At 35.7% G+C, this 13,448-nt stretch overlaps 1 protein-coding gene across 2 annotated transcripts in view; it reads right to left on the bottom strand.

Annotated features, from left to right (window-relative positions):
* The window catches only part of LOC150081494 (heterogeneous nuclear ribonucleoprotein D-like), a 78,990-nt gene extending 65,827 nt beyond the window's left edge, over nucleotides 1–13,163 (bottom strand). For both annotated transcript variants that reach the window (XM_090379936.1, XM_090379935.1), the window contains exon 1: nucleotides 12,840–13,163. In XM_090379936.1, coding sequence (XP_090236062.1) covers nucleotides 12,840–13,051 — 212 coding nt within the window. In that variant the 5' untranslated portion in view covers nucleotides 13,052–13,163. The remainder of the gene's footprint in view (nucleotides 1–12,839) is intronic.
* Nucleotides 13,164–13,448: the final 285 nt, after the last annotated feature.

Genomic DNA, 13,448 nt, shown 5'->3' with positions numbered 1-13,448 from the left:
TTACTGATGTCTTTCTGTCTCACAAGGCTTAAAATGTACACCAATGTTTTCCCTCATTTTTCTCCCTTAAGGTGCAGTCATACCCAAGAAATGCTGGCATTACAGTGTTGGACTGGCCCAGCAAGTCACATTTGAACCTCATTGAAAATTTCTGGTATATAATGTTGTCTAAAATTGCTCAGAAGCCAACAAGTAAGAGATTCAGCTGCAGGAGAGCATTGTAAGGGTGTGCTACCAAAAAATTGGGCAATTGTATATCCAGAAGTTGATTAACTCTATGGCAGATCGTTGCAAGGCTATAATTGCAGCTCGAGAAGGAACAACAAAATACTGAGGACTTATTTTGCTGATTTATAGTACATAATACTATTACTTTAACTTGTCATTTCAGTTTGTACACATAAATGCAATAAAATGTATGTTTGGTTGTCGTGATTTCCATTTGCATGATTTCTCATATTTCCATTAATTACGCATTTCACCCTCTGGGAAGAGATTTATGACAATTGGGTGGAATCTTTTTATTGGATTTCATTCACAGAGATATAAACTAGTGTTCAAAGAAAGTGCATCACCTAGGAATTTCTAACCCTTTTTTGTGATGGTATGTTACATTAGCATCACAAATAGAAACATAAACAAAAGATATTAATAGTTAAGGCAAAGCTAAGTAATAATTGACAGGTGCTCTCAAAATATTCCAAAATGAGCATTTACAACATTTATACAACAGTTATGGTAAACATGACAATTACGGCTGAATTGTTATCAAAGCCCTCAATTTGTTTCAGTTTATCATTTTAAATGGAAAACAAAATGAAAAGATCACCAGGTGCACACTAATATTTAGTTGAACTGCTCTGGCCCTGATGACAGCAGCACACCGTCGAGGCATTGACAAGATCAATTTCCGAAGATAATCAACTGATAGTTCATGGTTCCAAACACAAATTATGGATTCCTGAAGTTCATGAACGGTCTTTGGTTTATTTCTGGCAACTGCAGATTCCCTCGATTCCACGATGCCAACAGTTCTCTATAGGATTCAGATCCAGGCTGTTTCCTGGCCATCTAAGAGTTGTAATGGACCATTTTCTCACCTGTAACAAATGTAAACACATTACTTTTAGTAATGACATTACTAAAAGTAATGTCATTATACATTACTTTTATAAACTGCAAGTGACCTACTCCGCGATACGAAATGCACCCCCATATCATTTGGCTGGTATGGAATTTCACCAAAGACACCATACAGTCTGGATGTATTCTTCACCATGTTTACTGTTGAACCTCTAATGCAGAAATGAAGCTAAAGCAACTACAGAAGTACCTACTTACACTTTTCGACCAATGAAAAGGAGCAGAGTCGTCCTGAAAGATGCAGTTATTTAGCAGGTTGAAATGGTCTCTAATGGTTGGCAGCAATTTGCCTTCCAATATAGCCAGGTATCCACTGGCATTTACGAAACCTTTTATAAACTGCAGGTGACCTACTCCATGATACGAAATGCACTCCCATATCATTTGGCTGGTAGGGAATTTCACTGTAGACACCATTCAGACTGCATGGTATTCTTCACGTCTACGGCGAATCGTTTGTCTCCCATCAGAGCCATGCAGGTTGAAATTCTTCTCATCTGAGAAAATAACTGACTTCCACTGCTCAGAGGTCCATTGACATGCTCCTTACACCAAATTAATTGGGCCTTTTTCATTTTTTGTGTGAGGAGGGGCTTATTCTTTACAAGTCCATTTTTGAAGAGGAGTCTTCTGACTGTTACTGCACTTGCTACCACTGCAGTATGTTCGTCCCATTTTCTTTTCAGCTCAGATGAAGAAGCTGTATGGTTTTTAAGGCATAAAAATGCAGTCCTGTTTTGGCACAGACTCGTTTGCATCCGTTCCTTTTTTCCTATCAGCAGAACCAATATTCTTGAGTTTGGAAAGAAATCTACTCACTGTCGACTGATTACAAGATACTCTATAAGCAATATGACAGGAAGAACATCCTCACGTAAAGCAACAAATCCCCCCTTTTTTCATGGCGTCAACTGCACATAACTCACCATCCTGAGACAAACAAGGAATGACTGCAACTCTTGCAGAGCATGCTGATATAGCTGAAGATAACAACTGATGCAATATTACTTCATCACCTACGCATGTCAATCTTATCTGGTACAATTTGTAAGAAATATTGCCATATACTTACATTATTCGGATGAAAATTAATATTTTAAGGAGTGATGCACTTTCTTTGAACACCAGTGTATATTCCATCTAACAAATGCATTTCAAACATTTCTGCAACCCAAAATGCAGTGCAAAACATTATTTGCAAAATTCACAAGTGATGCAGTTTTTTTGTCTGCCACTGTATACATATACACATTCAGTGCTAACATTCTCATGCAGAAGTTCAGACTGATTAATTAGTTTTCTTAAATCTAATAGTGATCACCTTAACTGGTTAGCTTACATTTGTTACTGATAATCAGTAACAAATTAGTATCTGAAATAGACATTTCTTCATTTAGGGTAAATTGCAATGAGTATGCAAAGTTGTTAATGATTTAAATCTTTTTGCACATGTTTTTGCTGTTGGTCTCCTCTTTATGCAAATAAAACCGTATCCTTTAGTAAAAAATTTACAGGTGGTCCAATGATTTGAGCCATTAAATCTTGCATTGCAATTAGTCTGAACATGCATAAAAAAAAAAAAAAAAAAAAAATGGCGCCTCCGTAGCCAGGTGGGAAGGAGCAGCAGTGCGTAGCACACGCTTCTTGATTAGACCGGGGTTCGAGCCCGTCACCACCAAATACAGAGAATGCGGAAAGGTTAAGGAATGACCACCGCATATCCTGGAGCAATATGGCCTTAGTTGCTAATGCTCCTAAAAACCAAACAACAACAAACAAACAACAGCATTAAAAAAATTCCAATACAAAACATTTGCTGAAGTGAGAGTTCAAAAAAAAAACAAAGAAAGTTCCTACCTCAAAAGCTGCAATTTGCTGAATAACTTTCTTGACATTTCACTCATCATCATCATCATCAGCCATTTTCAATCCACTGCAGGATGAAGGCCTCTCCAGCAACTTTCCAGTTCCTTCTGTTTTGAGCATTGTCCATCCATTTACTACTCAAAAACTCATGAATTTCATCTATCCATCTCCGCCTTTGTCTTCCAGGTTTTTTTCTAGCTCCTCTTGGGTACCATTCTGTTATTTTCTTAGTCCATCTGTCATCATGTCTTCGAGCTATGTCCTGCCCAAGACAATTTTAGTTCTTTAGTTTTGATAAGAATGTCCTTTACTTGAGTTTGCTGCCTAATCCATGTGTTTCTCTTCTTATCTAACAGTCTGATTCCCAATATAATTCGTTCCATTCTTCGCTGTGTAGTTCTCAGCTTCTCTTCCATTCTTTTGGTGAGTGCCCAAGTTTCACTTCCATAAGTCATGGTGGGGAGTATACATTGATTCATTATTTTACGTTTCAGACAAACTGGGATATTGCTCTTTAGTATGTGACTATATTTCCTGAATGCCATTCATTCAAAATTTATTCTTCTCTTGACTTCCAGGTATTTATCATTATTACAGCTAATAACTTGTCCCAGATAAGTATATGACTCCACCTTTTCAATTACTGTTCCTTCAATCATTTCCCTTTCCGTGGCATACTTGTTCATCATTACTTTTGTTTTAGCCATATTCATCTTTAGTCCAAAATCCTTACTAACTGTGCATAACTGATTAAGATTTTCCTCTAATTCTTTGGGATCGTGGCTTATGACCACAATGTCATCTGCAAATCGTAAATGGTTTAGGTACTCTCCGTTCACATTGACTCCTTTCTGCGACCAGTCTAATCTTCTGAAAGCTTCCTAAAGGGCAGCAGTAAACAGCTTCGGAGATATTGTGTCTCCTTGTCGAACTCCTTTCTCGATTTGAAATTTCCTACTGTCTTTGTCTAGTCTAATAAAGGAGGTAGCACTCTCATATATTTTCTTCAAAATCATAACATATGGAGTATCTATGCCTTGTCTTTCCAGTGCCAGAAACATTGCCTTATGCTGTATGGAGTCAAATGCCTTTTCATAATCCACAAATGCCAGGCATAATGGTGTTTTATATTCATTTGCTTTCTCCATTAGCTGTGATATTACGTGAAGGTGATCCATAGTTGAGAATCCTGTCCTAAAGCCAGCTTGCTCTTTCAGTTGATTCTCATCAAGTATTCTTTCTAATCTGTTAGTAATGACCCTTGTGAACAACTTGTAGATTTGGGATAACAAGCTAATTGGTCTGACATTTCACTACTTATCCTTAATAATAAGAGTAATCCAATGGAGATATGTCACAAGCTAGGCATCTTCTATTCTCTTTGCCAGTTACCATTTTAAGTATTTATAAAAGTAGTCACAACTTTTACTTATTAAAATTAATATCAATACAGCACATAAAAGGCAAATTTGGCCCACAAATTTGCTTACAACTAAAATCTTTAAAGACAAAGCATATAGCCTTTTTTTCTTCAGTAAACAAAAATCAACAACTTCAAATTTCACATTATTACAAATCCAAAACTAAGCACTGTTAAAGTTCCATTATGTTCCCTCTATTTACACTGTTTCTAAGTGACTCCTAGTGCTAGTCTAGCATATAAAATTTTAGGTATACACAAATTAACATTAATTACTTTATGACAATTGTTTATATTCTTTCAAAACAGATCAAAAAACATTAATCATTAGACATTTCTGAAGTCTTTCTTACCTAGAAAGGCTTCAGTTCTGCAAACTGCAGCTTCTGGAGACTAGGTACCTGTTGGGGGTGGGGGGGTGATGATCTGATTGAGGTGTTTAGTCATGAATGGATTGACTAATCTAGACATGAATGGCATTCTTCCTCTTGCTGATACATACGAGGAGGTATAAATTGAAGTTGAGGAAGGTTGGTTGCAGGATGGATGTGTGGAAGTTGCCGTCGGCCGGCGTATAACAGCCTTAGATGCTAATGTGGCAATAAAATCATAATCAATCACTCCTTCAGCCAGCGGGTGGGTGATTGTTGGAACAGGCTATCATCTGTTGTGGAAGTGACTGGTTTGAATAAAATCAAGGAAGAACTAGATAAATTCTTGAAGGATATGTATGAGAGAAGTGTGTAGTTTTTTTTTTTTTTTGTGGCTGATGTTATATAAGCTTGCTTTCTTGCATCATTTGCCACTACTACTAGGATTTAACAATCAATTAATATATATAAAAAAGGGGGAGGCAGTTAGTATTCAACAGTTCATTATATTTTTTTTCTTTTCCCTTTTTAATGTGGGAGTTATCATTATATAAAAAAACTTTCACATAAAAAATTCCTGGAGGGAAATATCAAGAATAATCAATATGACATTATATAAATTACCATAAAAACTGAAATGTTCTGCTTTAAGCATTTTTATTATAAACATTTTGTTATAAAATTAAGTGTTATAATGCAACATTTTAGCAATTTAAAGGAATATGTTTTACATTTACTGGATATGTACATACTCTGATTTGTCTGTTTATCAGGTACATTTCCATTAACCAAGAACTCACTGCAGTCCATTCTTTGGATGAACCATACCTGATGGAAATATAACGTTGGGAATGAGACATATACATACCATGCTATACAAAGCACTGTTGTATGATTCATGATAGTGTGAATGGAATTTAGCAAGAAAATGGACCAAGGGGATAACTGAAGTGACTGTTGCCAGACATTACAGTGCAAATATCATAGACACTATATTCTACTGGGGGGGGGGGGGTATTCGTGTATATATCTGAGGTGCACAGAGAGTGACCCAGCCAACAACAGTCTTGTGGCTGAAGACAGCTTGTTGATGCAAGATGCTTACGACATGAAAAGAATCATGCATGCTAACAGATAGGCCACAGTCATACAAATGACAGTACAGTACAAGTGGTATGCAAGAGGGTACATCAGAATGCACAATGCATTTTACCATACTGGGGATGGGACAAAGAAGCAGTTACCTTGCTATATACCAGTTTTGTCAGCTGAAAGCAATCAGATACAGAGGGACAAAAGGGCACCAACAATGGACAAGTGGAGAATATAAAAAAATTACCTGGCACAACAATCACGAGTCTATGAGAAAAGAGAGCACTACTATTAAGATTAATCATATGGACATCACTGGGCTAAGAAGATTCCTTTGAATTGGAGAAGTGTCAATGTATTGCCACTAATTAAGTTGTAACTATAGGCTGCAACTAGTAAGAAAAATCGTGCAGACAATGAATAAAAATGCAATACTTGATGGGTTGGATAGGCTTCTGGAATGTTAGAATAGTGGCAACATTTTAAAACAATCAGCCACTGACACATCAAAGTATATGCTATGACATTTCATGCCATCAATAAAAGCAAAAGTACATGAAATTAACAATTGCTTAGTTTTTGTTTACAGACTTGGTACATTTTTATTTGTTCTCTGCTTATACTGCAGTTAGTTTATAGATGTGGAAAGCTTTTGATAAAATCTTTGATGTTTCTTCAGATTTACAACTCAGCCCAAAAGAAGTTTTTGCTTTTAGCTATGAATTCCAGACTTTTACTTTTCAACTAGTCTCTTGAATGGAATGGCAGTTCCGTAAACGGAAATTCATGTTTAATAAGTAATCATAAACACCAGTGATTTTCTGTCCATCACACATACACGCAGCTAGTGAGGTAAAAAAGTTACGCCATTTATAACCTTAAAAACTGAAAAGAAATAATTGTTCGCTTCTTGATGCCACATTTATTTTCAATCAATCATAAATACAACTGCGAAAAACGCATTTTTATATTAAAAACGTTTTTTTAATTATTTTTTTTTAAATAAAACACCTGCAGCACTTTACACGTTTCTATCCTGGGAGTTTAATTTGGGGGTTTTGAATATTAACTCCCTTATTATCTTTGACTCACAGAAAGTGAAATGTCAATCAAAAAAACCTGTGCATTGCAAATGGATGCCAGTCACTCTTTCACTTGATGAAAGAGTGGATGCCAGTCACTTGATGCAAAGCCAGAGAACATACCAACTGGATGACATTTCCCTTTCCCAAAAAGCATAAAGTGGTCACTTCAATAATTGTACACAGGGTGCCCATAAATTTAAATTCATTTTTTTCAGCACACACACAATTATTCCAGAAAGCTAAGAGTTTTCTGGCATAATTAGAAAGCTAAAATTTCTGGAATAACTAGAAAGCTAAGAGCTTTCTGGAATTTTAAATGGCAAAATCAAAGAACACACTTTTGTTGAAAGATACTGGGAGTTTCAGCTGTGTGGAACAAGCTATATAGAACAAAAATGAAGGGCATACAGCTAAAGTTTGTGTGGGCTGACATGCCCAATCAGAGTTAACTAATGTGGTTACTATCTGTTGTTTCTGTCAAAACACTTTCCCTAAAAACAAAAGAGGAATTTGCTGATTTGAACAACAGACCTCTACGAAATAAGCTTGCTGAAATCCCTTCAGATGTTTTTTGGATTGATGTTATGAAAGAGTATCCTCAAATACCCAACTATTCTATTAATACTTTACTACCATTTTCAACTACATAACCTCTGCAAACTCAGCTTTTCAACATTAATGTTGAAAAAAAAAAAAAAAAGAAAGACCCTGTTTGCTGAGTCTGGATCATAAACTTAGGGCTGCTCTCTCTAATATAGAACCAAACATTTATGTTCCCTAAAACAGGCTCAAGTGTCTCACTAATGTATTTTTATATCTGTGAAACCTTTTTGATTAATATTACATCTAGCTGCTTTTATTTTCTTCCACTGCCACTTCAATTGATTCCACAAAAGCTTCTGCTTAATAATATCACTGGTAATATACAGTATTGTATTTGTTACACTTATGCATAAAAGCTAACATTTTGTAAAAACAAGGAAAAAACTTTCAAGGTACTTTTTCCTAAAGATAGGAAAAAGTACCTTGAAAGGAGGCATACAGGTAGTTTATTTTCTTCCACTGGTAATGTTTTTTTACAAAGCTAGATTTCATTTGAACATATTTTTTAATTTAATTAAACTTTCATATACATACAAAAAAATGTACGTAAGAGGTATTTATGTGATGATATAGATATTTATATACATTTGATTATACATAAAGTGGTATAAACATAAACTCAGAAGAGTACGGAAATGTGCCTTAGGAGGGAAAAGGCTGCAGAGCATGATTCAGACGGATTTCAATTGGGAGTGTAGGCATAGGATGGACTGTAGGAAGTTCTTTTAGCCAGTGAGTTATTAATTACTGGAATAAGTTCCTTCCATGAGTAGTTGTGGCTCGAGGAGGCATACAGGTAGTTTATTTTCTTCTTCTGGCTGGTGCAGCAAAAGCCTGGGGGCTTCATTTCACCAATGACTAATAACGAATCCCACTTCCAGTTTTCCTCACAGCATAATGAATCAATGCACTAATTTGTATCAGGTATTAACATTGAAGGCTGATGATTAGAGTACAGGTGCAAGAAGTGTTACTGTAATGCACAATGGATCCCCCCCAATACAATGTGGGTCAAGTTCTAAATGTTGCAGCCTACTTGAACATTGCTGCTAACCACTGATATATCCTTCTATACTCACAGTTTATGCATCTGGTAACAATTACTTCAGCAGAAAAATGCAGCATGTCACTAGGCTTGGATTGTTTGGGAATGATTTCAGATATTCAAAAACTTTACCACATTTTACTGATATATCTCCATACGCTTACAGTTTATTCATCTTGAAAAGATAAATTCTAGTAGGATAATGTGCCATGCCAAAAGTTGGATTATTTGAGAATGATTACAGAAGTAGGAAAACCTTTAGCACACGGCTTGCTCATTCACACCCGAGTCCAACCTGCAGGGCGAAGTCGAAAGTATGTTTGTGGCAGGCCAAATTCAATTGTAAGGTAACTGAGACCACACAAGCTTGAATCTCAGCACAACACTCAGCAACTACAAGCCCATGCTCTGATGGCTTGAGCTGAAAAAGATTACTGCATATAAACAGATTACTCATTATTCAACTTACCAAAAAAACTAACCACCTCACATCGCCATCTGAATAAAAACTGTGACACAACAGCTCTGAATGAAGCTATAATTCTTCAATGAAATTACATTCAGATAAAGCAAATCTCTCTCTCTCCGTCACCTTTTCTCCAATAAAATGCAAATTCTACCTTTTTAAACAACTAAACAAAAATTATGACTACAGCTAAGAGAACAAATACAAGTCAAGTAACACTGGGATTCGGTCATAAAAATAAGTAGGTTATAAATAAGAATGTCACAAGACATTCTCTCAGGTAAGACAAGCTGCAGCTTGCTACCTGCAAGTCTATTGTTGTTATTGTTATTTTTGGTTTTTAGGAGCATTAGCAACTAAAGCCATATTGATCCGGGAATATGTGATGGTCATTCCCTGACCTTTCCGCATCCTCCGTATTTAGTGGTAACAGGCTCGAACCCCAATCTAATCAAGAAGAGTGTGCTATGCACTGCCGCTCCTGCCCATGGAGACACCCCCAAAAGTCTAAAACTCTGATGGAATTTTATATTTTGACTTGCAAGTCAAGTGAACTGCACTTCAGTGAAGTCTAGTCATTCTGCGACAACAAATCCTTTGCACTTTCATGATGGACAGGTGGGTAATTTTAGGTATCCAGGGTATATCGCCTGCATGCAAATCTTGAAACATTGCACTTCGTATTCAGGAGGTGACCATCCAGGTGTGAAACAATATAAGCAGGGGAAGAGTTGCAGTATCCATACCACACAGTAGAGGTCTGCATAGGCCTACATTTTTTTATTTTTACCCGGTCCAGCCTAAGTCGAGACGGCCGACCTGACCGAAGCCCGAATTTGTTTTTCAAATTCATATCTCCCCACGCTGAAATCCTATCCATAGTTTTGTTGAGGATAGCACATTGCATTCCACTTTCCAGTTTGGAAAACCTTGTCCTTCAAAAACGGCTTCACCTTTTCAAATATCCACTAGCAATTCCTTAAACGCTGATCTCCATGTAATTCTCAAATGGGGCAGAGTTAATTTCAATCCTTCTAAACTCATCCCTGTTTTATATCTCAGAAAAAAAAAAGTCTACTGCTCCAATGCTTAGCTTCAATAACACTAATATTTCTATACAAAATCACATGTATTAGTGAATACCCTAATTCCTCTTGGTGTAAGCACATCACAAATAGTTTCCTCCACATCTCAAAAAAACTGGGTTTACTTCTTTGCTCTCAATGTTACTTTTCTTCTAAACAGCTACTCACACTGTACAAATCTCAAATATACCTTACCAAAGAATACTTTTCCCATATCCCAAAACTTCTCAGGCTTCTAGACTCCATTCAAAACAGAGCATTCAAGTTAATCCATGTACCATCTTTTACAAATTCTCTCTCCACTGTCACATTGATATTGTTTCTGCTGCATGTCTTTTCTATAGATACTTCCATGGGCGCTGTTCTTTTAAATTAGCATCTGTAATTCTCGCATTCTCTTCTAAACAAGTCTAACTACATGCCACAATCAGTCAGTATCCTTTTATTGTCCAACTTCAAACTCACAGAAACTAAATTCTCTTCTTTGTGTATCCCTTCAATTTCTGTTTTCTGGAACAATCTTCCTTCACATTTATTTCCTGAAAATTACAATCAATTCCAACGTCAACACGAATCTTCAGTCTTCTCATCATTCAACCCAGGCAAAGTACTATAGGTTATAATACCTGTCGTGTTGAGCTTTTATTTAAAAAAAAAAAAATAGAAACAAAGTTCCTGCATTTTATTAACACTCCAAACCTGAAATCTCATCTCATTTTCTCACAGAAAACATCCAAAGACTTAACATGGAATATGTATGATGAATAAGCCTAATTTTTTGCAGTATACGAGAATGGTAATTTTTCTATCAATGACAAAAACATTCTGCCCCTATACAATAAAATCAATTTAAACCAGCTAAGGAACATGCATACATCACTATTTTAATAAACAGAAAATATTTCATGGTACAGTGGGTCCTCATTATACGAGGATAATTGGTTCCAGAAAATTCCACTTAAAACAGAGACCAACTTTTCGTAATGTGTTATGTACTTCTACATCAGAAACAATGGATTAAAGGAACTAAAAAATGAGAATTATTTTATTATACATTTTTTATTATATGTTGAGCAATGAAGGTTAAGTTTATTGAAGTTTACTAATTTTCAGTTTTACGAATAAAGAATGAATTCAGAGTTTTTTTTTCTGCTGTAATTTTTCAGATAAAATTGTGTCCTAGCCTTAAGTTACCTTTAACTTTGCACATAGCTTTTGTGCACGATCATGGAGGGAGTCGTTCTCGCAAAAATATTCAAGTGCTTGGTCACTTTTCTCAAGGGCTTCCTTTATGTCTTTAATTTTCAAATACTTATCCATTGGTGATTCAATCACATCATCATTTTTGGCTTCCTCTTCTGTGGTAGTTCATATAATTTTGATAGCTCCTCACTTGTAAGTGGTTTTGCACTCGATTCAAGCAATTATGTAATATCCCATTCATCAACTTCATGGAATCCAGCTTATTTTGCAAGACTTATAAATTCATTTTGTAACCAGGACACATTGCATTCTTCATATTCACAAACTGCATCAGAGTATAACTTTTTCCATTAGTTATTAATTAATCTACAAAATTTCTTTCCAAGCTTCTCCAATCATTTTTATACTGTGCAGAATAGTAGAACTTTTCCAAAAATCCTCCATGTTATTTTCATTGCTTGTATCGGTTTCAGAAATTAATCCTCGTAATGTGGGGACTTGGATAATGAACTAAGATACTGGGCACCCCCTTTATATCCTATAGGAATAAAAATTCCCAAAAGTTCAGCTCCCTTTTTGTTTGATAATTAATAGATCTCTCTCTCTTGTGCTTTCAACAGGGGAAATCAAAAGAAATCACTTTTATCAGTGACAGGTGGGTAAACATATTCACCAATTTCTTTAGGGAAAGAAAGACTAGCTTAAAATTCCCTATAATGGGTCATACTCTCCCCTCTGTATCTTCAAATGTTAATGAGTATTTCAAATTATCTGATGACTGTGCAACCTACAGATTGGTTATTCCTCCAGAAAAACATCACTTCATTAACTTGCTCTGAGGATATACCTAGTTCAAGTCTCACAATCAAATCATCCAAGAGGTACTGAACAGGACAACACAATGCATCTGCACACATCATTACTACCACAGTGCAGCACCCTATTTTCTGTAATAATAGTAGTCGGCCGTTTTTTTTTTTTTTTTTTTTAAGTAGCATTTATACCTTCAACATGAACGTTACACTACAAAATAATTTCATAAATAAATATGTTACGAGTAGCTAGATGTGCGAAGCTCTCTACTTTCTTTCCATTGGTGTGTGGGAGAGGCCTAAAACGGAGAACAAATTACAAGTTTTATATTATTGGCAAAATGATATAAGGAAGCAAGATTCTGAAACATTTAAGCTAATATATATCTTAACGAAATCGAAGAGACCTGGTGCGCCTCTTTCATATATGTCAAGCCTTTGTCTTTGCGAAGAGAAGATCCTATTCACGAACATAAAGGGTCCACTTTAATAAGCGGGCCATAACAATATTTTTTTAACACTATAGATTACTGATAAGCACACTATTCAAATGGATATTCATAAACTCTCCACACGGAGGATTCTGGAAATTATAATGTATTTTTTATATAAACATACTTATTTATTAAAAACAAAGTGACCACTTACCTATCTTCATCGGTGGTAGTTTTCACTACAGCAGTTTGTTCACTAAAACCAGTACCATTCATAGCCGTCTGATCAGTCCCAGAAGCTTCCCCTGCACCTTCACCCGTCACTCCATCTTGATACTGATCTGTATACTCTCCTTCGGTATAAAATTGCTGCTCATTACAATCATCATCGGTATACTGCTGCTGTTGATGGTCTTCAGACGCCATTGTAAGATAACAGATATTGTTTTTTTTTTTTTTAAAAAAAAACCAAAATAAAGCAAAACACAAATACTAGCACCAAGTAACACTAGCTCCCACAGCGAAACAATGGAGGGAAATATCAAGAAAGGACGTCATTAATATAGGTTCTCATCACGTGAGGCAAACCTTTACGCTGATTGGTTATATTTTCCCACACAAAGGAATTTCCAAATGTACTACTGAAAGAAAAATTTATTTGGGCTATTTCTAACCTATGGATTCATCTTTTATGTGATGCCAGAAACACTATCGCACATAAGGAAACAATTTGTATTGATCTTAAAGATTTAACTAATTGCTGTTTTAGAAGGCGGTTATATCAACAACATGAAAGATCACTAGTTGCAGTCACATGTATAAT

This window comes from Mastigoproctus giganteus, chromosome 8, assembly GCF_048544385.1.
Source record: "Mastigoproctus giganteus isolate SK-2022 chromosome 8, ASM4854438v1, whole genome shotgun sequence".
Taxonomy (NCBI): Eukaryota; Metazoa; Arthropoda; class Arachnida; order Uropygi; family Thelyphonidae; genus Mastigoproctus; species Mastigoproctus giganteus.
This window is presented reverse-complemented; position numbering and strand designations above follow the sequence as displayed.